Below are 26623 nucleotides of genomic sequence, written 5' to 3'. Positions count from 1 at the left end.
AGTACCATGTTATTATTATATAGAGAAAATAATTTCTCCTAAGGGCAGACCCTTAATTTCTGTTAAGAGAAACATAAATTTCTGGCATATTTTAAATGGTTCCTTTTCCTTCCCACTGCAGGAAGAGCAGGGGATATTTCTCTGATATTCACTATGAGAACGTATAAATCTCCTGAAGGTAAAACTTGCAAAAATGTGAAGGCCCCCCTGTGATTAGGGCTCCCTAGAGCTTTGCCCTTTTAGACATGTCCAAATTGAGTCTCCAGCAATTTGTCAATTCAGTTCAGTTCAGTCCCTCAATCATGTCTGACTCTTTGCAACCCTGTGGACTACAGCACACCAGGCTTCCCTGTCCATCACCAGCTCCCAAAGCTTGCTCAAACTCATACCCATCAAGTTGGTGATGCCATCAAACCATCTCATCCTCTGTTGTCCCTTTCTCCTCCCACCTTCAATCTTTCCCAGCATCAAGGTCTTTTCCAATGAGTCAGTTCTTCGCATCAGATGGCCAAAGTATTGGAGTTTCAGCTTCAGCATCAGTCCTCCCAATGAATATTCAGGACTGATTTCCTTTAGGATGGACCGGTTGGATCTCCTTGCAGTCCAAGGGACTCTCAAGAGTTTTCTCCAACACCACAGTTCAAAAGCATCAGTTCTTCAGTGCTCAGCTTTCTTTATAGTCCAACTCTCACATCCATACATGACTACTGGAAAAACCATAGCTTTGACTAGATGAACCTTTGTTGGCAAAGTAATGTCTCTGCTTTTTAATAAGCTGTCTAGGTTGGTCATAGCTTTTCTTCCAAGGAGCAAGTGTCTTTTAATTCCATGGCTGCAGTCACCATCTGCAGTGATTTTGGAGCCCCTCCAAATAAAGTCAATGTTTCCCCATCTATTTCCCATGAAGTAGTAGAACCAGATGTCATTATCTTAGTTTTCTGAATGTATAAAGACCAATGTACTTGTCAATTATAAATTAGGTTTCCCTACCCTGGCACTGGTCCTGTGGGAGTTTCTGATAAGTTGTGATTCTCTGTATTTGCTTGTTTGGCACTGGTCCTGTGGGAGCTCTGGTAAGTTATGATTCTCTGTATTTGCTTGTTTGTCTCTAGAGTTTTGGGGCAGTAGTTTGCCCTGTGACCTCACTTGTTTGACAGATCTAGGGAGTGTTATTGGTTTTTCAGTTTGTTCAGCTTTTACTTTGTTAGGATGGAGCAAGGACTTTGAAGTTCCTTGCAAGCTGGTCTGGAAATTTGAAGTTCTCTGCTGGTATGTTTTAAATTGGTGAATGGACTGATCCTGGAAGGAAATTAAAAAGCTTTTGAAGCTAAAATTGGATAAATGCATAGATAACATGTGTTATACAAGTGCAAGACAGAGAATACATGAGCTCTTGCCTGGTGTAAAAACTGAGGTTTTTCTAGATGACTGAGATTCTGGGGAAGTGATGTAGTTTCATCAAAGTTGTAAAGTGGAAAGTACTCGTATGCCCTAGCTTCACTCATGTATTCCACAGATACTGACATACTGGGGATACACAGATGAAAATATCTCTGTCTATAGAGTTTGTAATTTATTGGACACTGTTGGTTGGCTACTCAGCCTCTAGACTCATGGCCTTCATCTCTTTCTTCAAAGGTACCACCTTACTTTCCATGTCAGAGCCCTTACTCTTTTTGCTCTGCCTGGTATGCTCTCCTTGCCTCCTTTTCCCCTTCACCTAGATAACTCTCTCTAGAGAGAGACCAGAGAAGATGTTGATGGTTGCCAACATGTCAACTAATCTTCATCTTCATCATGATGTTTTAGTTATTTGCTCTTCTCCACACAACGTGTGCACCAGTGATGGAGACTACTTCCCAGCCAGGGGGCAGATCCTGACTCATTGAAGTTAAACACGGAAGTTCTGTTTTCTTTTGTCAAAAATTAGTTTAAGAGAGTTTATGTGACAGAGTTGTGATTGAGAAGACATGAGAGAAAGCTTGGAGGATGGGTTCTAGGAATGGTTTCTTTGCTTCCAAGAAACAGATGCAGGAAATGTCAGAATTTTTGTTCCCTTCCACATAGTCGTGTCTGAATATGATGCCTGGAACTCTTGCAGCCATTTCAGCAGCTTGAGGCTGACGCACACACATGAAGTAAGGCAGAAGCAAGAGAGCTACAGAGGAGTGGGACTGAGGAAATGTGATGTGGGGAGCCTGCCTCATTCTGGGACTTAAAGTTTTGTGAGATGAAAAATGTCTTTATTGATAGGTTAGCAGTTTCTGTTGATTGAGGTTAAAACTATTATTATTGTATATCATTCTTCATCAAACAGCTCAAAAGTCGATTCCTCAGGAAAGGCTGAACACCACTCCCCTCATATTAGTTCTGTTCTTTTACTTCATGCTTTTGTAGCTTCTTAGACTTTTCATATAGAACATTTATCACACTTTCTAATCATTTACTTCTGTGATTACTTGATCAATGCCTGGTATTACCATTAGACAATTAGCTCTATGAGGACACTTGTGTCTGTCTTGTTCACCACTGTACTACCAGTGCCCTGAATAGTGTCTGGCATGTAGTAGGTACTCATGAATATTACTAGAATAAATAGATGAATATGCAAACATCTATACTGTTCATGGGGTTCTCAAGGCAAGAATACTGAAGTGGTTTGCCATTCCCTTCTCCAGTGGACATGTTTTGTCTTTTTGCCTTTTTGAGAGTGAAAAGGCTGGCTTATAGCTCAACATTCAAAAAACTAAGTTCATGGCATCCAATCCCATCATTTCATGGCAAACAGATGGGGAAACAATAGAAACAGTGACAAACTTAATTTTCTTGGGCTCCAAAATCACTGTGGACAATGACTACAGTTCAGTTCAGTCACTCAGTCGTGTCTGACTCTTTGCGACCCCATGAATTGCAGCATGCCAGGCCTCCTTGTCCATCACCAACACTCGGAGTCCACCCAAACTCATGTCCATCGAGTTGGTGATGCCATCCAGCCATCTCATCCTCTGTCGTCCCCTTCTCCTCCTGCCTCCAATCCTTCCCAGCATCAGGGTATTTTCCAATGAGACAACTCTTCGCATGAGGTGGCCAAAGTAGTGGAGTTTCAGCTTCAGCATCAGTCCTTCCAAAGCACACCCGGGACTGATCTCCTTTCGAATGGACTGGTTGGATCTCCTTGCAGTCCAAGGGACTCTCAAGAGTCTTCTCCAACACCACAGTTCAAAAGCATCAATTCTCCGGTGCTCAGCTTTCTTTATTGTCTCACATCTATACATGACCACTGGAAGAACCATAGCCTTGACTAGACGGACCTTTGTTGGCAAAGTAATGTCTCTGCTTTTGAATATGCTGTCTAGGTTGGTCATAACTTTCCTTCCAAGGAGCAAGCATTTTTTAATTTCATGGCTGCAGTCACCATCTGCAGTGATTTTGGAGCCCCCCAAAATAAAGTCTGACACTGTTTCCACTGTTTCCCTATCTATTTCCCATGAAGTGATGGGACCAGATGCCATGATCTTCGTTTTCTGAATGTTGAGCTTTAAGCCAACTTTTTCACTCTCCTCTTTCATTTTCATCAAGGGGTTACATGGAGTAACAGGCAAATTTGGCCTTGGAGTATGGAATGGAGCAGGGCAAAGGCTAATAGAGTTTTGCCAAGAGAACACACTGGTCATAGCAAACACCCTCTTCCAACAACACAAGAGAAGACTCTACACATGGACATCACCAGATGGTCAACGCCAAAATCACACTGACTATATTCTTTGCAGTCAAAGAGGGAGAAGCTCTATACAGTGGGCAAAAGCAAGACCGGGAGCTGACTGTGGCTCAGATCATGAACTCTTTATTGCCAAATTCAGATTTAAATTGAAGAAAGTAGGGAAAACCACTAGATAATTCAGGTATGACCTAAATCAAATCCCTTATGATTATACAGTGGAAGAGAGAAATAGATTCAAGGGACTAGATCTGATAGACAGAATGCCTAATGAACTATGAACGGAGGTTCGTGACATTGTACAGGAGACAGGGATCAAGACCATCCCCATGGAAAAGAAATGCAGAAAAGCAAAATGGCTGTCTGAGGAGGCCTTACAAATAGCTGGGAAAAGAAGAGAAGTGAAAAGCAAGGAGAAAAGGAAAAATATAAGCATCTGAATGCAGAGTTCCAAAGAATAGCAAGGAGAGATAAGAAAGCTTTCCTCAGTGATCAACGCAAAGAAATAGAGGAAAACAACAGAATGGGAAAGACTAGAGATCTCTTCAAGAAAATTAGAGATAACAAGGGAACATTTCATGTAAAGATGGGCTTGATAAAGGACAGAAATTGTGTGGACCTAACAGAAGCAGGAGATATTAAGAAGAGGTGGCAAGAATACACAGAAGAACTGTACAGAAAAGATCCTCACGACCCAGATAATCACAATGGTGTGATCACTCACTTAGAGCCAGACATCCTGGAATGTGAAGTCAAGTGGGCCTTAGAAAGCATCACTATGAACAAAGCTAGTGGAGGTGATGGAATTCCAGTTGAGCTATTTCAAATCCTGAAAGATGATGCTGTGAAAGTGCTGCACTCAATATGCCAGCAAATCTGGAAAACTCAGCAGTGGCCACAGGACTGGAAAAGGTCAGTTTTCATCTCACTTTGCTGACAAGGTCTGTATAGTTAGAGCTGTGGTTTTTTCAGTAGTCATGTATGGATGTGAGAGTTGAACCATAAAGAGGGCTGAGTGCCGAAGAATTGATGCTTTTGAACTGTGGTATTGAAGAAGACTCTTGAGAATCTCTTGGACTGCAAGGAGATCAAACCAGTCCATTCTAAAGGAAATAAACCCTGAGTATTCATTGTAAGGACTGATGCTGAAGCTCCAATACTTTGGCCATCTGTTGGGAAGAGCCGACTCATTGGAAAGATTGAGAGCAGGAGGAAAAGGGGATGACAGAAGATGAGATGGTTGGATGGCAAGACCAACTCCATGGACATGAGTTTGAGCAAACTATGGGAGACAGTGAAGGGCAGGGAAGCCTAGCTTGCTGCAGTTCTTGGAGTTGCAAAGAGTTGGACACGACTTAGTGACTGAGGAACAACAAAACAAACATTTATGTAAAGCTCAATGGGAGCAAGGGGAAAGATTTTTTAAGCCTGACTGGGAGAATCAGGGAAGGAGTCACAAGAGAGGTAAAACTTATACTAAATTTTGAAGGAGGAAGATAAATTTTGCAAGCATATAAGTTGGTAGGGAAGAGTGGTCCAGACAGTGGGGAAGTATGTGCAGAGACACAGAGGTATGTTATAAGCCATTACATCCAAACGAATCAAACTTTCATTGCAAGAACTTTTGGTTCAGATCTATTCTCAAAATGATATTTAACAACACAAAAGGGTATTTTTATTCATTAAGTCTCTCCTCTTTCTTAATTTAAATTCCTGGGCAGAGAAATTACCCTCTGTGTCCATTAGCTTTGCCATGGATTTCCTCTTTTTGCATAAATCCCCACAAACGAAACTCATTTATTCACCTTTTAATGGTCCGTTAGGGGGAGAAATAAAGACCAACGTAGATATCTTGTGACATGTCATTCTGGTGACCTGTGGAGTTATTCCGATTAACCAGCCAAGACGCTAATATTCTACAAGTCAAATCAGAGAAATAGAACAGACCGTAAGAGTCCACACTGCCAAAAGGGGGTAAATTCTAATCCAAGTTACATCAGATCTATTATGAGTTTGGAGGAAAGTCAAATCTTTAGACCATTATATCCAGGAAACCTAGTCATCTTCCGTCGGCACCAGCTGCTGTAGCCCATAATATGTCATGTCCTATATAACACTTCAGAAATTGTTGCAACAGCATCCAATCCTCTGTTCCTTCTTTCCAGGGCAGAAATAATTTTTCAACAGAGAAGGAAACAGCCAGTCTGTAGGATGCTGGTTTGGAATGCCATCTTCTAGGGACAAAATACAGTATGTAAGTGGTCTAGCTGATTTTGAATATAAGCCAGTATTGATTCTTTATGTACAGGGTGTAACTAATTCCACAAACTAGACCAATATCATTTGTTTATCATCATACCATGAGGCTTGTAATTTTGGTCACAATCAGTAAAGGTCTCCAGGAAAGCAAGTAATGATTTCATCCACTTTCAGATACTTTCCAAATGCAGATCTCCAATCCAGGTCTCTGTCCTGAGCTGTATGTATATGTAGAGCCAATGGCCAAATAGATCAGCTCAAGGGCAATCCAAGTCCGGTCTGTTCAAAACTGTATTCATTCTCTTGCTCACAAACTTGCTTCTGCTTTTGTGGCTTCTCTCCTTAAGCACGGAATCACAGTTAACTCATTTTTCTTAACTAGAAACTCGGCAGGCATTTTGAACATCTTCTTCATTCTTTACATGCAGAGAAGCATCAAGTTCTCTAGATTTAGCCTCCTAAGTATCTCTCCATTTCTTCTCCCAGCATTCTAATTCAGTCCTTCTTAATCTCTCATCCAGCTTCCTACAGTAAGCAGATTTATAACCTCATAAGTAGATTTATAGCTTCTAGCCTTGCTCATTTACAATTTCCTCTACAGTGTAGCCAGATGGATCTTTAAAAATGAATATCTGACTAAGGCACTCTATTGTTAAAAAAAAAAAAAAAAAAAAAAAAACCTTTAAGTGGCTCCTCATTGCTTTCAAGATAAAATGTCAACTTTTTAGTGCAACATTCATTTTGATGTTTCATAACCTGGTCCTTATCTCTGTCTCTGGCATCATATATCTTGTCTCATCCTTGTCTATTCTCTCCCTCTACAACCTCTGTTATTATAACTAACAATAGTTACCATTTTTTGAGTACTTACCCTCACTTAGGAACCATGCTAAATGCTTTACATTTATATTTTCTAAACTTCTCTGATGATGTCTATCACCTGGGATGGTTGCTAAAGATACAGTTCTTGGTTCTTAGCCCAGATCCATCGAATCGTAGCCTTCACAGGATGAGACTGGGAAGTAGTATTACAGGCACACACACAAACATGACTCTAATCGTCTGAGAATTTTGAGAAAATTCTGCTGTCTGTGAACTTTTACTTAATCCACAAATAAATTTAATGAGATAACTATTCTTAGTCTCATTTATATATAGAAATCTGAGGCTTAAGGGAAGAAGTTGTTTGTTCAAAGACACCTAGTTAACTGACTATTATTATTACTCTTTGAATCTAGGCATCCAAACCCAGGCTTTACACCATTCCTGTGCTCTGCTCGTTTTTACTTGTAAATCAGCACATCCACTGTGATCACTCACAATTCTCTGTGCCTCTTCTACCTTTTGAACTTGAAAGTAGTTTTCCTATCTTTGCCAGGAAAACTACTGCTAACCCTTATTAAACTCAGACTGAAGCTTTCATTAACCTCTCCAATCTTGGATGCCTTCCTATGAACCATTCTGTTAATAAAACACATCATCATCTACATCCTTATCTGTTCCCCTACCAGACCATAAGTAGGTTCATCGCAAGTCCTTCTATGTCTTTAGTCTAGCACTGTGCCTGACATATACCTGATATGTGATTAAATATCTGTCAAATGAATAAAAGCATGACAAGTCACATTAGTGTTGCATGTGCCTGGAGTTTAGGTTTTGTAAGTGGATGGACCTAGGGTTACTCAAGAAATGTATTTGTTTTTAGGTATTGATTAAGTACTTTTTTTAGGTATTAGCTGCCCCTTCGATTCAAGCCGTGCCCCTATTGAACGTACCTATTTTCATTCTAGGAGCTCCTTAGAAGAGATGGCATTGAGAACCCAGCCCACTCCATTTGGAGTTTGGAAAAACCAAACATACGTGGTGTACCATAGTAGCTCCATCAAGAACAGATGATTGGGAAAGGGCAATGAACACCCCAGAAAGGGCCAGCATTACAAGGGAAAGAGGAGACTGGGCTGGTGATGTGGACTTAATACCAGAGTTCAGAAAACAGAGGGGTGTGCTGACATGGGCCTCAGGCACTTTTCATCCACATTCTCAGTGCCATCAGCACAGTGTGAGTGTGAAACTCATGGATGGAAGTAATATTTTCATTCAGTTATAAACCAACAGGTAGGGCTCTACAGCAGTGGCAATGATTAAGACTTTCAGAGTAAGAGGCTTGATTAGGGCCCCAAGCGTATAGACTAAAAATCTATATACTACCAGGATTTCAGCAAATGGAAATGCCAAGACTCCTTTTTTCAGGAGACATGGATAAGGACTGGGCACAGTAGGCGTACTCAACAGGCACAACAGCTTTCACGGCTGGTGGTGACACCTGTGTTCCACCACTGGGGACAAGGCAGTGGCCATAGAGGAAGCCAAGACCAGCAGGTAAAGCTGTCCACAGGTGAGCAGACATCATGTTCATTTGTGAGTGTTGCATGCATCTTGGTTACTTTTACTAGTTCTTAGTTGAAGGCAAGAAGTGAAGGGAACAGATCAACAGACAGGGGTATGCTATCCTGGCAGTCCTTAGGAGTATTTTGGGGCAAGAGCAGCTTTGTAAGGGCAGGCGACTATATTTTCTTTTAATTTGACATATTCTTGGGTTTGATGTCATAATTTAGGTATTACAAGAAAAGCTTAGCTCACCAGGTTGGTGAGGGCTGGAAATGTGGGTCACAGAATTCAGTAATAAAAGTAAACAAAGAGATCTTTAAAAATATGATCCCAATATGCTATGCTTGGGAAAATAGCATTCCCAAGCATGCTAAAGACAGTTATATGCAGTCATGAAAAACAAGACCCTATAGGCAACAGAGCAGAAACATGTTTCATTTGAGACAAGTTTTATTTGAAATGCAAACTTTATTGAAACAAAGCTTTATTCAAAAGAAGCCTTATTTGAAGAGAGAATTTGGTTTAGTGCAAGGTGATTTGAAGGCATTCTGGAGACTTCACAGGTGGGCAAAAGAGAGTTCAGGATGGGGAACACAGGTATACCTGTGGCAGCGGATTCATTTCAATATTTGGCAAAACTAATACAATATTGTAAAGTTTAAAAATAAAATAAAATTAAAAAAAAAGACAAGTTACTGTTAAAATCTTAAGAACATGATGTAAAGGATTACTACTGTTTAATTCTAGCCTGAATTTCTAGAATTTCTTTCTTTCTCTTAACTTGGTGGATTGCTTACAATGCATACTGTAATATGGCCTTGTGCTTATTCAATAATAAAACTGTTTCCCTCTTTTCTAAAAAAAAAAAAGAAATTAGATCATACATGCATCTGAACAGAAGAGATGCTTTATTTGAAAAAGAGGGAACATGGCTACATCTAAAAAGTTGGCATTGTATATGATTAGAAAGAAAAGAGAACTCTTGTGAGAAAGATGACATGTTCAGTGTTAAAGAGATTAATATATAACTGATATGGCTCATGGTCTGTGAAGACAAATAACCTTGTCATATCTTATAAAATACACTCATTGGACTCTTACTGAGGTTAGCAACAGGAGAGTCAGTTTCTATTCTGGAGACTCTGCCTTAAGATACGTAGCCTTGACATGACCACATCCCAGTCAGCATAAGCCCCTTCTAGATGGCGGGTTATCTCAGTTCCGGCTTCGTAGCTTCGTCGGCCATGAAGTAAGCGCCAGTTATCAAAGGTAATCACATCACCTAGACAAAGGATTTTTTACAGTATGAATATAATCTTACGTGTAAATGGTTTGCTGAACTAGAAAATGTGAAATGCAAAAATAGCACTGCCATGTGGTTCACATCAAGAAACAATGTTTACTTCTTTACATAAAATTACATATTCGCTTTTTCATGCAAATCAGACCACTAGATGCTGATTGCTTTAAGCCTTTTGACATCTGAATTACATAGGCTGTCAGGCCCCTGTAGACACTTTTCTAATTCTTAAACTATTATCTCCATAAACTAAAACTTCTGAATTGTTCTTCCTGATTGTTACTTACCTCCTGCTCAGAAGTATTTTCTTTAAATTGAAATATAGTTGATTTACAATGTTATGTTAATTTCTGCTATACAGCAAAGTGATTCAGTTATACATATACATACATCTGTTTTTATATTTTTTCTATTATGGTTTATCACAGGATATAGAAAAATTCCCTGTGCTATAGGGTAGGACCTTTTTGTTTATATATTCTATATGTAACAGTTTGCATCTGCTAACCCCCAGATCCCACCCCATCTGCCCCCGACCTTGGCAACCACAGTTGTTTTCTGTGTCTAAGAGTCTCTCTCTGTTTCATACACAGGTTCATTTGCGCCATATTTTGGATTCTGCATACAAGTGATATCATATGACCTTTGTCTTTCTCCTTCTGACTTAAGAAATGCTTATTTCTAGTTTAACAGCCTCAGATAATTATAGATAGTGACATTCTCGGTTTGTCTTTTATGTTCTTAGTATTTATGTATGTTATTTCTAAGCCTCATTAAAATCTTGAAGGAAGAGTATTATCTCATCTTTTCATACATAGAAAACTGAAGCTCTGAGAAGTTGAAGTACTTGTCAGAAGGTTTCTGCCATTAAATGGGGAAGCTTGAATTCGAACTCCTGTTTTTTGGGTATTTTTCTCCCATTTCATTTCCATTTTACATGTTACTGTTCTTAAAAATCAATGTGGTGTTGACCGCATAGCAGTGAACTTATGAAGATTCTAGTAGTACTTTACTAGATCCAAAGATCAATTAAAAAAAAAAGAGCACAAGAGAAAAGTATCTTCTACTTGGCCCAGTCAACAGGAGGGAGAAATTAGGCCTTTTATTTTAGATATCAAAAGCCTTGAATTTCATGTCACTTTATTAAGTAGAGATGGTCCACAGAACCCACAATGCTTTCTGCTTCTTTATCCAAGTGGCTGGAATATTTCAGTACGATTTTGTTTCAGGTAGCAATATGCCTGCCAGATCAGATAAGTGCAGTGAGTAAATATGACTCATGAACTTTAGAGTGAGAGTCATGGGGATGATTTTATCTGTTTACCAAGTTAGAACAACTAAGTATAAGCTTCAGTTTGTATTGATTGGCTATCAGAATAGAAAATGTGTTGTCAGTCTTCATATCAGATATGAGATTTTATTTGGCCTGTAGCTTGTCTTTCAATATTTATTCTTTAGGTTAGAGGTTATTAAATTTTGATGTGTTTAAGGATTACCTAGGAGCTTATTTAAGAATAAGTATTTTAAAGTCAATTTAGAGCCAGGGTAGGAGCCAGAAGTCTGCTATTTAAGCAAGCTGGCTATACACCAAGACTCTGTTGTAAATTGTTCCACGTGCCTCGTCTGAGAAAAACTGCTCTAGATACTGTGCTCAGTGCTTAAGATTGAAGAAAACCCATTCTTTCAGTTGTTTGAGGAGGCGTGTTCACTGACCTGGATTCATCTTGAAAGTAAACTTGAAATCTTTACAGTTCATGAGGTCAACAAACTCCTTCAGAGCAGCATAGAAAGGCTGAACTCTCTCGACAGGTACATCAAATATCGTGTCTCTAGTTGCATTATTGAAGTTGATACGAACCACTTGATCTTTATCGTCTAATCTGTTTTTCAAAGAGAAGTTAAAATATAGAAGTCATGAAGTATCTATTTACATTTGTAAGGGTCATTTCATCTTGGATGATGTTTCTGAAATACAGTATTAAAGAATCCAAACACATGTACAGAAAATATTAAGGTTATCTGTGATACAAAGTATTTATTGGTTTTTCATTTATTCATTTGGCAAGCATTTTTGGAAATCTTACCACCAAAGTGCCAGAATGATTCAAATTACTTCACAATAAATGTTTCTGAGAAATTTAAGTTAAAATGTTTATTTGTTAGGAAAATTAATTCATTCTTCATTCTTTGAAAAAGAGTTGCTTTTACATATTAAAATATGCCTATGTTATAATTCATAGATCAATCAACTTACGTGTTTTATCTATTGGGGTTTTAAGTATGATTTTATTGGAGCATTATTGGGAAGAAAGACTTTTTTTTTTAAAAGCTTGAAATAATCTGTTTTAATTCAATCCCTAATTTATAGATGGGGAAACCAAGGCACAGAGAAAGTAGAGTCTAGCTGGAAGTACATTCTTTGGATCTTTCCATCTATATTAGCTATCTTAGTGTACAGGCTTCGAGAAGACTGATACTATATTTCACTTAATGTTGCATTCCCAGCACTTACATAGAGCCTGGGCATAATAGGCAGTTAATAAATATTTGTTGCATATGTAACTTTGTATATTTTTTAGTACCTTTGGACAGTACCAAGGTCTTTTGAGTACCTTGAGAGATTCTAATATTGTGATCTCTATAGTATTTTTTAGAATGTAAATCAGGATCATGACAATATAACATAATACTGTTTTTAATGTAAGAAATAACAGTTCTAAATTTAAGTTTGTTGGTTATAATTAGCAAGGTATGAGCATTGTTTAGACACAGAGACAGAGGAAGAAAAAACTTTTTTAGCTTATTAGGAAGACGAACTTTTAGCCAGTTCTAAAATAGCAACCAACTTTATCTTTTCTTTAGGTAGAAAGAGGAGAGATAGAGAAAAACTTAAGGTGGGCAAGGATGGTGATGAAGTGCCAAGAATTACTCCTGGGTCAGCTTAGGAGGTGGTAATGTGAGCCATAGCTGCCTGATGGGTCAAATGGAACAGACTCTGGTACATGTTCCAGGGCTTGGTGACACTGATTTGGGGTCTAGATTAAACTTGGCTGGTTCCTCACACAGAGAGAACCAGTGGTATATAAAGTATGGGTACCTGGTCCCCACACTTTGTATTTCAGATTAACAGTCAATCCTGTGAGCCAATGGCAAGTATAATGATAAAAGCTCTGTCTAGTCAAAGCTATGTAGTCTTTTTCCAGTAGTCATGTATGGATGTGAGAGTTGGACCATAAAGAAAGCTGAGTGCCAAAGAATTGATGTTTTTGAACTGTGGTGTTGGAGAAGACTCTTGAGAGTCCCATGGACAGCAAGGAGATCAAACCAGTCAACCCTAAAGGAAGTCAGTCCTGAATATTCATTGGGAGGACTGATGTTGAAGCTGAAGCTCCAGTACTTTGGTCATCTGATGCGAAGAACTGTCTCATTTGAAAAGACTCTGATGCTGGGAAAGATTGAAGGCAGGAGGAGAAGGGGACGACAGAGGATGAGATGGTTGGATGGTACCACTGACTCAATGGACACGAGTCTGAGCAAGCTGCAGGAGTTGGTGATGGACAGGGAAGCCTGGTGTGCTGCAGTCCATCGGGTTGCAAAGAATTGGACACGGCTGAGCAACTGAACCGAACTGAATGATAAACTCTTAGAAATAGTCATTAACAGCAACTCTTTGCTATTTGAGTAGTGACTGAAAACTACCTGTTGAACCCATATAAGGAAAGAAAGTGTAAGAAAGAAACAGGTGTTCAAAAAAGGCTCTTAGAACTTGAATTTATATATATTGATAAAAATACAAATATGACTGAATAGGCAGTGAAGTGCTCGCCCCTGCTGCCCCATCTTTTCCACATAGATAAAGGATGCGCTATAGCCTGCAGTTTGTAGTTTCATGAACAAAGAATGAAGAAAGGGGTCAGTCAGCAGAAGAGACTGTGGATCTTCAGGTTTGAGTGATACAAACCATAGAGCTTGAGACCTTTTGATTGATGTATTCATATTGCTGGTTTCAGACTCCTTTCACAGTTTCTGAGGACGTTTTGCCTTTTCACTTTATCTTTAAAATTCTAGCCTAACTCCTCCTGACACACATCCCTTCCTCTCACCTTGCATTATTTTCTGTGCATATAACAATAACGGACTTCCCTGGTGGCTCAGATGGCAAAGAATCTGCCTGCAATACAGGAGACCTGGGTTCGATCCCTGGGTTGGGAAGATCCCCTGGAAGAGGGCATGGCAACCCACTCCAGTATCCTTGCCTGGAGAATCCCCATGGACAGAGGAGCCTGGCAGGCTACAGTCCCTGAGGTCACAAAGAATCGGACATGACTGAGAAACTAAGCACACGTAACAATGACAGCCTTTGCGTCATCCTTCGTGTCACTGACAAGGATGTTACATCTTTGAAACTTCCCTTGGGACTCTTCCATCACAGCCACTCTGCTGATTTGTTTCTTTTTCTGCTAACACAGTGTACCATGGGATACTCAATGAAATCAGAATTGTGTATTTCATGGTACATTGTATTAAGCTTTCATTTCTGAGTTCATCTTTTGCTCACATGCTCAGTTGTGTCCGACTCTTTGCGACCCCATGGATTATAGCCTGCCAGGCTCCTCTGTCCTTGGGATTCTTCCACCAAAAGTACTGGAGTGGGTCACCATGTCCTCCTTCAGGGGATCTTGGCAACACAGGGATCGAACTCACATCTCCTGTGTTGCCTGCATTGGCAGGTGGATTCTTTACTAGTAGCGCCACCTGAGTAAGCCCCTAAGAGTTCATACATGTGGGCGAAAATAATCAATTCCTCTCTCTCTCTCTGTGTAGTACAGTCTCTGTTTCTTTTAACCTGGTGTTTACTTTCTATATGAGAAAATAAGTCACAAATTTGTTCTTTACATTCTAAGAAATGACCTGAGGAGAAATAGAAAGTAAATTTCGTTGTGAGATGCAGAGAAGATGTTATTCTGAGGATGGAAGAATGTTAGAGGAGATGTGTGCTTGGCTTCATGAGGATCAACTTAAAATGCAAAATTGGACCTTAGTAAGCAGGATATGCTGTAAGTAAAAAGAGGATGAAAAGTAAGTCTTGATGCAGGATTATATGCTGTTCAGTTCACTTCAGTCACTCATTCATGTCCAATTCTTTGTTACCCCGTGGACTGCAGCACACCAGGCTTCCCTGTCCATCACCAACTCTCAGAGCCTACCCAACTCATGGCCATTGCATCAGTGATGCCGTCCAACCATCTCATCCTCTGTCTTCCCCTTATCCTCCCTCCTTCAATCTTTCCCAGCATCAGGGCTTTTCCAATGAGCCGGTTCTTTGCATCAAGTGGCAAAATATTGGAGTTTCAGCTTCAGCATCAGTCCTTCCAATGAATATTCAGGACTGATTTCCTTTAGGAAGGACTGGTTGGATCTGCTTGCAGTCCAAGGGAATCTCAAGAGCCTTCTGCAACACCACAGTTCAAAAGCATTGATTCTTTGGTGCTCAGCTTTCTTTATAGTCCAATTCTCACATCCATACATGACTACTGGAAAAACCAGAGCTTTGACTAGATGGACCTTGCTGGTAAAGTAATGTCTCTGCTTTTTAACATGCTGTCTAGGTTGGTCATAGCTTTTCTTCCAAGGAGCAAGAGTCTTTTAATTTCATGGTTGCAGTCACCATCTACAGTGATTTTGGAGCCCCCAAAATAAAGTCTCTCACTGTTTCCATTGTTTCCCCACCTATTTGCCATGAAGTGATAAGACTGGATGCCATGATCTTCATTTTCTGAATGTTGGGTTTTAAGCCAATATTTTCACTCTCCTTTTTCACTTTCATCAAGAGGCCCTTTAGTTCTTCTTTGTTTTTTGCCATAAGGGTGTTGTCATCTGCGTATCTGAGGTTATTGATATTTCTCCTGGCAATCTTGATTCCAGTTTGTGCTTCCTTCAGCCCAGCATTTCTCATGATGTACTCTGCATATAAATTAAATAAGCAGGGTGACAATATATAGCCTTGATGTACTCCTTTCTTGATTGGAACCAGTCTGCTGTTCCATGTCCAGTTCTAACTGTTGCTTCCTGACCTGCATACAGGTTTCTCAAGAGGCAGGTCAGGTGGTCTGGTATTCCCATCTCTTTCAGAATTTTCCACTGTTTATTGTGATCCACACAGTAAAAGGCTTTGGCATAGTCAATAAAGCAAAAGTAGATGTGTTTCTGGAACTCTTGCTTTTTTGATGGTCCAGTGGATGTTGGCAATTTGATCTCTGGTTCTTCTGCCTTTTCTAAATCCAGCTTGAACATCTGGAAGTTTACGGTTGACGTACTGTTGAAGCCTGGCTTGGAGAATTTTGAGCATTACTTTGCAAGTGTGTGAGATGAGTGCAATTGTGTGGTAGTTTGAACATTCTTTGGCATTACCTTTCTTTGGGATTGGGATGAAAACTGACTTTTCCATTCCTGTGGCCACTGCTGAGTTTTCCAAATTTGCTGGCATATTGAGTGCAGCACTTTCACAGCATCATCTTTTAGGATTTGATATAGCTGAAATTCCATCATCTCCACTAGCTTTGTTCATAGTGATGCTTCCTAAGGCCCACTTGCATTTTGTTCCAGGATGTCTGGCTCTAGGTGAATGATCACACCTTTGTGATTATCTGGATGATGAAGATCTTTTTTGTATAGTTCTCTGTATTCTTGAGGAGAAGGCAATGGCACCCCACTCCAGTACTCTTCCCTGGAAACTCCCATGAATGGAGGAGCCTGGTAGGCTGTGGTCCATGGGGTCGCTAAGAGTAGGACATGACTTCCCTTTCACTTTTCACTCTCATGCATTGGAGAAGGAAATGGCAACCCACTCCAGTGTTCTTGCCTGGAGAATCCCAGGGACGGAGGAGCCTGGTAGGCTGTAGTCCATGGGGTCGCACAGAGTCTGACATGACTGAAGTGACTTAGTAGTGTATTCTTGCCACCTCTTCTTAATATCTTCTGCTTCTGTTAGGTCCATACCATTTCTGCCCTTTATTGTGCCCTTCTTTGTATGAAATGTTCCCTTGGTATCTCTAATTTTCTTGAAGAGATCTCTAGTCTTTCCCATTCTATTGTTTTCCTCTATTTCTTTGCATTGATCACTGAGGAAGGCTTTCTTATCTCTCCTTGCTATTCTTTGGAACTCTGCATTCAAATGGGTATATCTTTCCTTTTCTCCTTTGCCTTTAGCTTCCCTTATCTCAGCTATTTGTAAGGCCTCCTCAGACAACTATTTTGCCTTTTTGCATTTCTTTTTCTTGGGAATCGTCTTGATCCTTGCCCCCTGTACAATGTCTCGAATCTCCATCCATTCCATAGTTCTTCAGGCGCTCTATCAGATCTAATCCCTTGAATCTATTTGTCACTTCCACTGTATAATCGTAAGGGATTTGATTTAGGTCATACCTGAATGGTCTAGTGGTTTTCCCTACTTTCTTCAGTTTAAGTGTGAATTTAACAATAAGGAGTTCATGATCTGAGCCACAGTCAGCTCCCGGTCTTGTTTTTGCTGACTGTATAGAGCTTCTCCATCTTTAAAAGAATATAATCAATCTGATTTCGGTATTGACCATCTGGTGATGTCCATGTGTAGAGTCTTCTCTTGTATTGTTGGAAGAAGGTGTTTGCTATGACTAGTGCATTCTCTTGGCAAAACTCTGTTAGCCTTTGACCTACTTCGTTTGTACTCCAAGGCCAAATTTGCCTGTTAGTCCAGGTAGCTCTTGACTTTCTACTTTTGCATTCCAGTCCCCTTTAATGAAAAGGACATCTTTTTATATGCTAAGAAAGGGTGAAAACCCCAAAGATGGGGAATAACCAGCTAAATACTAGCTATGCATGCAGGACAAGCATTTAAACATAAACCAGCAACATCTTGAGTGCAAACTAGCAAATGTAAAACCTTATCAGTGATGTCCATAAAAGAGCCCAGTGAAGACTGGGGAATCATCTCCTATAATTCAAGTGTGATGCTGTAGATTCTCTTCATTAGTTAAAATATTATTTCTCATTGAGAGAGATACTATGGTCTTGCCTACCACATCACATGTTATGCAAGAAAATTTTATATCTTAAGAGCATCTTGCAAATTCATTATGATCCTGTCTTGCTTTGGTCATTAGAAACTCAGAGCTGAAATTAAAATCTATCACCAGTAAATAGATTGGATTATGAAAATGATAGCTAGCTAAAATTTATTCTGCTCTTTCTGAGTCAGGCTTTGTGACAGGGCTGTCTGTATATTTTCTCTATAATTCCCACTGCAATTGTTATGTGGTAGGTATTAACACTGGCTTCCTAGGTCGCTTAGGTGGAAAAGAATCCACCTGCAGTGCTTGAGACCCTGGTTCAATTCCTGGGTCAGGAATTTTCCCTGGAGAAGGATAGACTACTCACTCCAGTATTATTTGGCTTCCCTGGTGGCTCAGGTGGTAAAGAATCCACCTGCAATGTGGGAGACCTGGGTTCAATCCCTGCATTGGGAAGATCCCCTGGAGGAGGGCATGGCAACCCACTCCAGTATTCTTGCCTGGAGAATCCCCATGGACAGAGGAGCCTGGCAGGCTACAGTTCATTGGGTCTCAAAGAGTCAGACAGCACTGAGTGACTAAGCACAGCACAGCACAAGAATTCATATCACTCCTTCTTTTTCTTTTTACTGACAATTATTCCTTTTTGTGGCTTAGCAAGCATAAGTCATTTGACCAGCAGCACACAGATAACAAGAGAAGGACTTGTGTTCATGTGGCTAGATTTGTAACCACTAGGTTGCACTGCCATAGCTTAATTGACCAATATTATTATTTTTTTAATCACCATTATTGTTTTTGTCCTGGTTTCTTTCTTTATTTTTTATTGTACTGCATGACACTTAACTTTCTCAGCAGCCTCCAAGATCTTTTTGTATTAAATAGGAAATAAGCATCTCAAAAGAGTGAAAAGGTTTAACCACTAGGAAAATTAACCCGAACAATCAGGGTACTGAAACCCTTGATTAACTGAAAACTCTGTTTCATCTCCTGTTGTTAAAAACACATTTTAAGTGAATTAATGTTAAAACTTGATACTTTCTAGGGATATCTCTGAGACCTTGATAATGACCATATTCTGGAATTTCATTACAAAAAAAATAACAAAGCCAAATTATGATTCAGATGATGGCTATTTGGTTAACCTCACTCAATAGCCAAGGTTTTTTTTTTTTTTTCCCTCTATTCACTAGCCTTGCAGAATCTGTAATCATATTGTGTCACAACAAAATGATAATTTGTAATGGTCTTTTAAATATTTAAAACGATCATGTTAAACCTAGGAATCTTGAGAGTTATTCCTTCCTTTTCCATTCTCGATGACTGACCTCTTGGATAATGTTACTTTGGACCAGGATTTATTTTTTTAAGTCTGTCTTCCTCTCAGACTTTTCATCCAATATTTCAGGGAAATATGCTGATTAAATACACAAAAATATATCCCAAAGAGGACTCTTCTCCACACTGCTGCTTTCCCCACCAGGACCACTTATGTTCGAGGTATCCTCGGCTCTGACCTGAAGTCCCATATGAGCTCCTTAGCTGGACTTCTTATTCCTGCCCTTGTTCTCCTGCACTATATTGAGCACAGCAGCCAGGGTAATCCACTAAAAATGTAAATAACTTTATATGAATATAGATGTCTCTCTTTTGGTCAAAATCTTTCACTAAGAGTGAAAGCCAGTATTCTTATGATGGTTAACGCAGCTTTATATGAACTGACAACCATCTGGCCTCCTTTCTTAACACTCTACCCCACAGAGTGGCTTCTTGTGGTTCCTTGACCACACCAAGCATCTTCTTAGGGTCATCCTAGGATCTTTGCTCTAGCTGTTTCTGGAAACTGCTTATCTTCTGGGCAAACTCCCTTACTCTTAAGTTTTGCTCAAATATCACCTACTCAGTAAAGCTTGTCCTTGAAACACTATTTCAGTTCAGTTCAGTTCAGTCACTCAGTCATGTCCAGCTCTTTGTGACCTCATGGACCACAGCACGCCAGGCTTCCCTGTCCATCACCAACTCCCTGAGTTTACCCAAACTCATGTCCACTGAGTCGGTGATGCCATCCAACTGTCTCATCCTCTGTCATCCCTTTCTCCTCCTGCCCTCAATCTTTGCCAGCATCAGGGTCTTTTCAAATGAGTCAGCTCTTCACAGCAGGTGGCCAAAGTATTGGAGTTCAACTGAAACACTATTTAATGATACAAATTTCATCCTCCCTAAGTCTTTGGCTCTACAGACTCCCCTAACCTGCCTGACTTGTCCTTGTTTCTTAAGCACTTAAAATATCTTAACATTCATTTCAATTTCCTCATTTATTTTAAAAATTTCTAATTCTCCCCTCCCCCATTAGTAAGGAAGCTTCATGAGAACAGGAAACTGTTTTGTTTACCAATGTATCCCATGCACCAACAAGAGTGAATGGCCTCAATAAATATTTGTTGAATGAATAAATGACGATCACGTGTGTATTTAAGAAAGCTGAGTTAGTATATTGGGGATTTGATTATTTATTAAATGAGTTTATTTCATATTATTTGGTTATTTCTCCTAAAAGAAGAATACAAAATCAACTGTAAAATTGAAACACCTCAAAATTCATTAAGGTCAGATTAAATCAAATATGTCCTAGAAAAACAATGTAGGATAACTCTCAAATAAAAGGATATATGCGTGGCCTTTGTAGATACTGTCTTATGAAATAATGCTAAACAAAAAAAGAACACAAAAAGTTCTGTGTAGGGAACATGTGATTTTTTGGCATCAATCTGGGGAGATGTTATTGTTTCTTTCTCTGCCCTGTGGTTCAGTTGAGGCTGACCTTTCTTTGGAGATGAACGTGTGATCCAGGACAGCCAATCAGAATTCTCTGACTTCCTAGCCATGGTGACTCTTCCAGGATAGATTTAAACATTCTGGGCAGCGAGTTTATACCTTTGCTGTAGCTATTGGAAAATAAGTATTTTCTGTGTGCTGTCATTACCAGCTCTAAGACAATGAAAACTTGGAGTTTCTACTGATTGTTTTTAAAAATGAAGCCGACACTTTATTTTTGGATGTGTTGGCTAAGAGGTGAAGGAAAAAATAAAAGGTCAATATCAGATGATACTTTTCAACTGCTAGACTATCCAGTTTGAGTTATAGTCTTTTACTTCTGAAAGGGTCCTGATTAATACAATCACACTGATTATAATTATGCAGAATTTATAGTTTAAAAATGAAGAATACATTAAGTCTTAGTTACTTATATTGACTAAGAACAGAGATTTCATAGAGTTTCATATATTTTTTTTTTTTTTTAGTGGTGACAGGGTTCTTTCTTTTCGCCTTCATTCGAGAACTGGGCTAAACAGTTAATATAAAGTAAAGCCGAGAAGTGTATTGGATTTTTCTGTTTAAGCTTTAGGTTAATGAAGCTTTTGCTGTCAACTGTTTTACTGAGATGAGAAACTTAGAAACAGTACTTACTCTATAATTTTGTGTTTGGATTGTACAGAGAAATCACAGTAATCCACTCCAATGTCTGTAAAGTCCACGAAGGTGGAGGACAGAATCTGGAATGCTCGAGGATTTTTTTCCTTGAGCTTTTGGCATACGTTGAATCCATCTACAATTTCTGACTCACCCCCAGTGACGGTTTGCTTTATGCAGTGCAAAAGCTGAACCTAGAAATAAAAACAGAGAACCATGTTTTAAAATGGTGTGCACCTACATTTTTGACAGCTTTAAAGAATGATTCATAAAGGTAATATACTTTTATATCTATCACTTGTGTCAACAGAGAAAGAGGTTAGGGAAAAAAGTTGCTTGAAATCAAGTTTACTGTTCAAATAGTGTTACAGTTTAAGACAAGGATGCAATCAAATAATGTTTGCAAACAAAAGGCACAGATCATAAAAGCAGTAGGGAGTGAGCACTTACTGTTGGCTTTACAGAAGAAGTGGAATTTAATTTGGGTGAAGTTGAAGGGATAAGATTTTGGATACGTAGACTAGAACAGTGAGAGCAAATCACTTGGCAGTGTTGATGGGTGTGCAAAAACACACACTTCACTGGGTCTCAAAATATCTGGCTTCAGTAGAGGGTTACAACTGGAAATAGTAATCCACTTGGAAAGGTAATTTGGGATCTAATCAGGGGAAGTCTTGAATGTCAGATGAAAGATTGGACTTTCTTGTGCACAGAGAGGAATTGTTAAAGGATTTTGAATATGGAAATAGTGTAGTCAAGACTGAATTGAAAATTATTAGTCCAGTGGTGTTAACAAGGGATACAATTTTTTAAGGGAGAAACTTATAAGAGAGTAACTACTTGAGAATCGAATGCAGTGAAAGTGAAAGTCACATAGTCGTGTCCAACTCTTTGCGACTCCATGGACTATACAGTCCGTGGAATTCTCTCCCAGGCCAGAATACTGGAGTGGGCAGCCTTTCCCTTCTTCAGGGGATCTTCCCAACCGGGTTCAAACCCAGGTCTCCTGCATTGCAGGCGGATTCTTTACCAGCTGAGCCACAAGGGAAGGCCAAGTCACAAGGGAGGTAGTTCAAGTATAATGATAAAGGAATGAGGTAGGATGAGGCTATGAGGATGAATAAGCCCCAGAAATACTGGGAATGAGAAACCAAAAGGATGGTAAGTGTTAGTTACTTTTACTAAAATTTAGAGAAAAATGCTTAATATGATTTCTTTTTGGAAAGCTAAATGTGGTGATATTTTAAACAATATTCTTTTGAATGGAGTTATTTTCCTTGGTTATGTGATTCCTTTTAGTAAGTCAGCATGGGTGGGTGATTTTGAATACCTAAATTTAGACTGTGATTTTCTGCATAAAGAAACTAACACTCTTCAGCTGTGAAAACTTCCTTCTTCATGAAATAAAAATAAAAACCAATGGCTGACAATTTTTATACAAAGGAAGAGGCAAATATGATCAAATACACAGACTGGGGGATACCAGTGTAAGTGGGAAAAATATCCATTTAGCTTGGCTAACTCTGAAGATTGCTAGGGCAAGTGCTGCCCATTAGAACTTTCTGTGATGATGGAAATGTTCTTCCATGAGCCCAATGTAGTCATCCCTAGTTCTGTATGTGTATTGTGCACATGAAATGTGGTTAGTTTGAGAAACTTAAATTTAAACTTTATTTAATCTTAATTAGTTTAAATTACAACTTAATCCTGGATGACTAGTGTCTACTGTATTGGATAGTGCAGATCTAAAATAAAAATCCTTTTTTAAAATTTTAACTTTTTAAATTTAATTTTTATTTTATATTGGAGTATAGTTGATTTTACAATGTTGTGTTAATTTCAGGTGTACAGCTAACTGACTCAATTACGCATATACATATATACATTCTTTTTCAGATTCTTTCCCCATGTAGATTATTATAGAACATGATGAATGTTTACAGGTTTTTTTTCCCCCCAAAAGAATATTCTATCTTTTTTACTCTCCCTCTGCCAGCAAGCCACTCCCTCTGCCTGGAATGCCTGCCCCTAGTCTGTGCCTGACTGATCTCAGAACTTCAGAAACAAGTTCACTTCTTCTCTGAACAGCCCCCACTCTGCATGACCCAGCCAGCATTTGGTATCTGTGTTTGTTCAGGAAGCTCTTGCCCTGGTGCTGATTCTGCTGTTTTGGAACAGAATCTCCTCTGGTCCATCTCTTTGTAAACCGTGAGCTCCTGGAGGGCAGAAACAACATTCCCCACTCTCCTTTGACTCCTGCAGAGTGCCTCATCCGTAACAGATACACAATGAATGTGTGTTCAGACAAACCAAATGTGTCAGTCTGAAGAGGCCACATGTGACTTCTCCCAACATGTGGCTGTGAGAAATCCTGCCTCCTTCCAAAACCATACAAAAGTTCTATTTAAAACATAATATACATGTGGTCTTAAATTATGGTGTTGGGCTAGGGGAGAAGGAGGAGACAGAGGATGAGATAGTTGGATGGCAACATTGACTCAATGGACATGAGTTTGAGCAAACTCTGGGAGATAGTGAAGGCCAGGGAAGCCTGGTGTGTTGCAGTCCCTGGGGTCTCAAAGAGTTGAATACGATGGAGTGACTGAACAACAAATGCATATTTATTCATTCCCTACAACAGTCTTTAGAATTTGATAATTTCATCTCCATTCTGTAGAGGAAGAAACTAGGACTCAGGTGTAAAACTGGCCAGCTGGTAAGAACTCTGCTAATATATGGCAAAACTAGTGTTCAAACCTTGGCCTTTGTGCTTTAAATCCTCAGACAGCAAGTTCCTTTCCTGTGAAGGGAGAAGTCCCTTTACAGCACTGTTACTAATTTAGTATTGTGTGGTGTGTGAGTTGTGTTTTGTAAACTTAAACTTCCATTTTTAGATTGATGACACCTCATTTTCTGTGGAAAAGTTAATGGCACCCCACTCCAGTACTCCTGCCTGGAAAATCCCATGGACGGAGGACCTGGTAGGCTGCAGTCCATGGGGTCGCTGAGGGTTGGACACGACTGAGAGACTTCACTTTCACTTTTCACTTTCCTGCATTGGAGAAGGAAATGGCAACCCACTCCAGTGTTCTTCCCTGGAGAATCCCAGGGACGGGGGAGCCTGGTGGGCTGCCGTCTATGGGGTCGCACAGAGTCGGACACGACTAAAGTGACTTAGCAGCAGCAGTAGCAGCAGCAGCATTTTCTGCTATTATGAGAGAACTGACCTAAATGAATAATCGCTTATCCTTAAATTGATGTCTTCTTTTTGAGCTTGAAAATATGTGCATAAACTGGCCAAGTCATTGTAGAAAATCGACTCATTGCCAAGGCAATGAGGGGTGAAGCAGCATGATTAAAAATAAGATGAAATGGAAATATCAACCTCAAGCCTCTCAAACTCCAAGAAGGCAAAGCAATAACATAACTTGGTCTGTGGTAGAATCTGTGTTCTTCAAATCCTTTTTAGACTCTGCCATAATGAAGTCACAGAATATTTTAAATATAAATCTTTAAAACAAAGGTCAACTGATGTCTTTTACATATGGCAAGGGCAACTAATAATCTTCTTTTGTATATGTACATTTTAATGCAATCCTATGAAAGAAAAAAGACGATGGACCCAGACAACACTTTCATTGCACATTCAAAAGGTAAATATATGCCTGGTGTGTATAAAACCCACAAAATTTGATGTCATGTAAGTCATTCAGAACCAAAATATTTTCTTTTTAAATGTTACTTTATGGCAGCATGTGACTTCTGGCCCAGAGACAGTGAATGAAACAACATCTGTGTTTCATTAAAGATATGTCTCCTTATCCTGCCCCATGTGATTGAAATTGATCAAACTGAACTCTCAACAGGTAACTCATTATCCAGATCATTTCATCTGTACTGAAAAGAATATTGGTTTATTCTATTTGCTATAAAAGAACTCAAACTTTGGTTCAAAAACCTTTGAATAATTCCAAAGTAGAAACTTAATAGCACAAGCAGGTACCTGAATTTCAATCATTATTTTACTAGAATCTAGACGTTTCAGGAATCATTTTTTATTTAATAATCTATCAGTTTATTTAGATTTGGACCTTTCACTTGCTGATAGAGATTGGTACAACTTTGTGGCATTTTAAACTTCTTTTTAGCATATTTATTAAGTCTTTATTACATCTAAGGTACTGGGCTAAGTTTTGAAATAATATGAAAGTAAAAGATTCAATTCCTGTATTTCATGTGTTTGTAATGTATGACAATGTCTATAGTCAGCATGTTATAGAAACGGTAATTAGAAAGTCCAACTCATGATCCCTATGATGTGGTAAAAAATTTTGATGGAGGCCTTGTTTCAAGTTCAAGTTCCCTATTACCCTGTGAAAGTATTTAACCATGCTGGGCACCTTCATTTAACATAAAAAGACATGATTGCTTCTATTTACCTTGAAGGAATGCTAAGAGGCATCAAATAAAGCAATATAAGTAAAAATGCTTTGAAAGAATATAAAATACAGAAAGTGTAATATAATATACTATGAAAATGTCAAACTTTACACTTCAGGAATGTTTATGAAGTCATTTGATCACTTTTCTGTAGGCTTTCAATTTTAACCCTGAAGCAAAACATAAATTCATAAAAAATCAGGTAATTTAAAATTTCAAATAGAATCTAGTTTTCTAGTCTAATTTTAAGAACTTTATTCCCTTTGACTTCTCCAACTTGTCTTTGGCAAATGAACTGAGATGATTAGTTTGACTTTTAACCCCCAGGGTTTTAGAAAATTTCTGGGCCACATTTAAAACAAATCACATTGTGTGTCTTCCCCTCAACCCCTTCCTGAAAAGGTGACTATTGAGGGTCATTTCACTGTCGCATTTAGTTCAAAGAAATCATGTGGTATTTTACAATCAACAAAGTAATTTGAAACAGGTGAAGTAAAATACTAGCCTAGCTTAGTTAATACTGATGACGACAATGGGTAACAAAGGCATGGAGAAGTGTGTCCAGTTAATATGATGAAAAACACAGATGGATTTTGATTTCCCCCATTTCACCTTCGTTAGCTAGAGAATTACCCCAAATTTCCACTTTCATTTATCTTTGAAGATACACATTTCTGTGGGGCTATTTCATTTAGTTTGCATTTAGCTCTAAAAATAGGAACAACATCTCTTTTCAAAGATAGTTTTCTGACCATTTATTTCTTGGTTTAGCAAAATGATGCTTTTGTGAAAATGCAGCTGTTTAGTAAAATGGTACTGTTGTAACAAGGTAGTACACGGGGAGGCTTCCAGAAGATCTGGAGGATTTGTGCTCCATGGTGAACATCTCCCTGCTTGATGAAGAATCGGATAGATGGGAGAGTAGATGGTTTCCCAAAACAACCAAAGTTATTCTGCTTCTTGCATTCACACCCTTTTGTGGTATGTATTTGCAGCTTC

At 39.0% G+C, this 26623-nt stretch overlaps 1 protein-coding gene and 1 long non-coding RNA gene across 3 annotated transcripts in view; one reads left to right on the top strand and one right to left on the bottom strand.

The window, feature by feature from the left end:
• Positions 1-26623, top strand: part of LOC147358337 (uncharacterized) — a 142968-nt gene that overhangs the window by 66153 nt on the left and 50192 nt on the right. The window lies entirely within an intron of this gene.
• The window catches only part of BBOX1 (gamma-butyrobetaine hydroxylase 1), a 76942-nt gene continuing 59116 nt past the window's right edge, over positions 8798-26623 (bottom strand). For both annotated transcript variants that reach the window (XM_086338544.1, XM_086338543.1), the window contains 3 exons: positions 21182-21378; positions 11379-11545; positions 8798-9647 (listed from right to left, as the gene is read on the bottom strand). In XM_086338544.1, coding sequence (XP_086194670.1) covers positions 9487-9647; positions 11379-11545; positions 21182-21378 — 525 coding nt within the window. In that variant the 3' untranslated portion in view covers positions 8798-9486. The remainder of the gene's footprint in view (positions 9648-11378; positions 11546-21181; positions 21379-26623) is intronic.

Source organism: Bos grunniens, chromosome 15 (genome assembly GCF_055505025.1).
Source record: "Bos grunniens cultivar Pamir isolate PY7600 chromosome 15, Bosgru_T2T1.0, whole genome shotgun sequence".
NCBI classification, from domain to species: Eukaryota; Metazoa; Chordata; class Mammalia; order Artiodactyla; family Bovidae; genus Bos; species Bos grunniens.
Note: the sequence above shows the minus strand (reverse complement) of the source record. Positions and strands in the feature narration are given on the sequence as shown.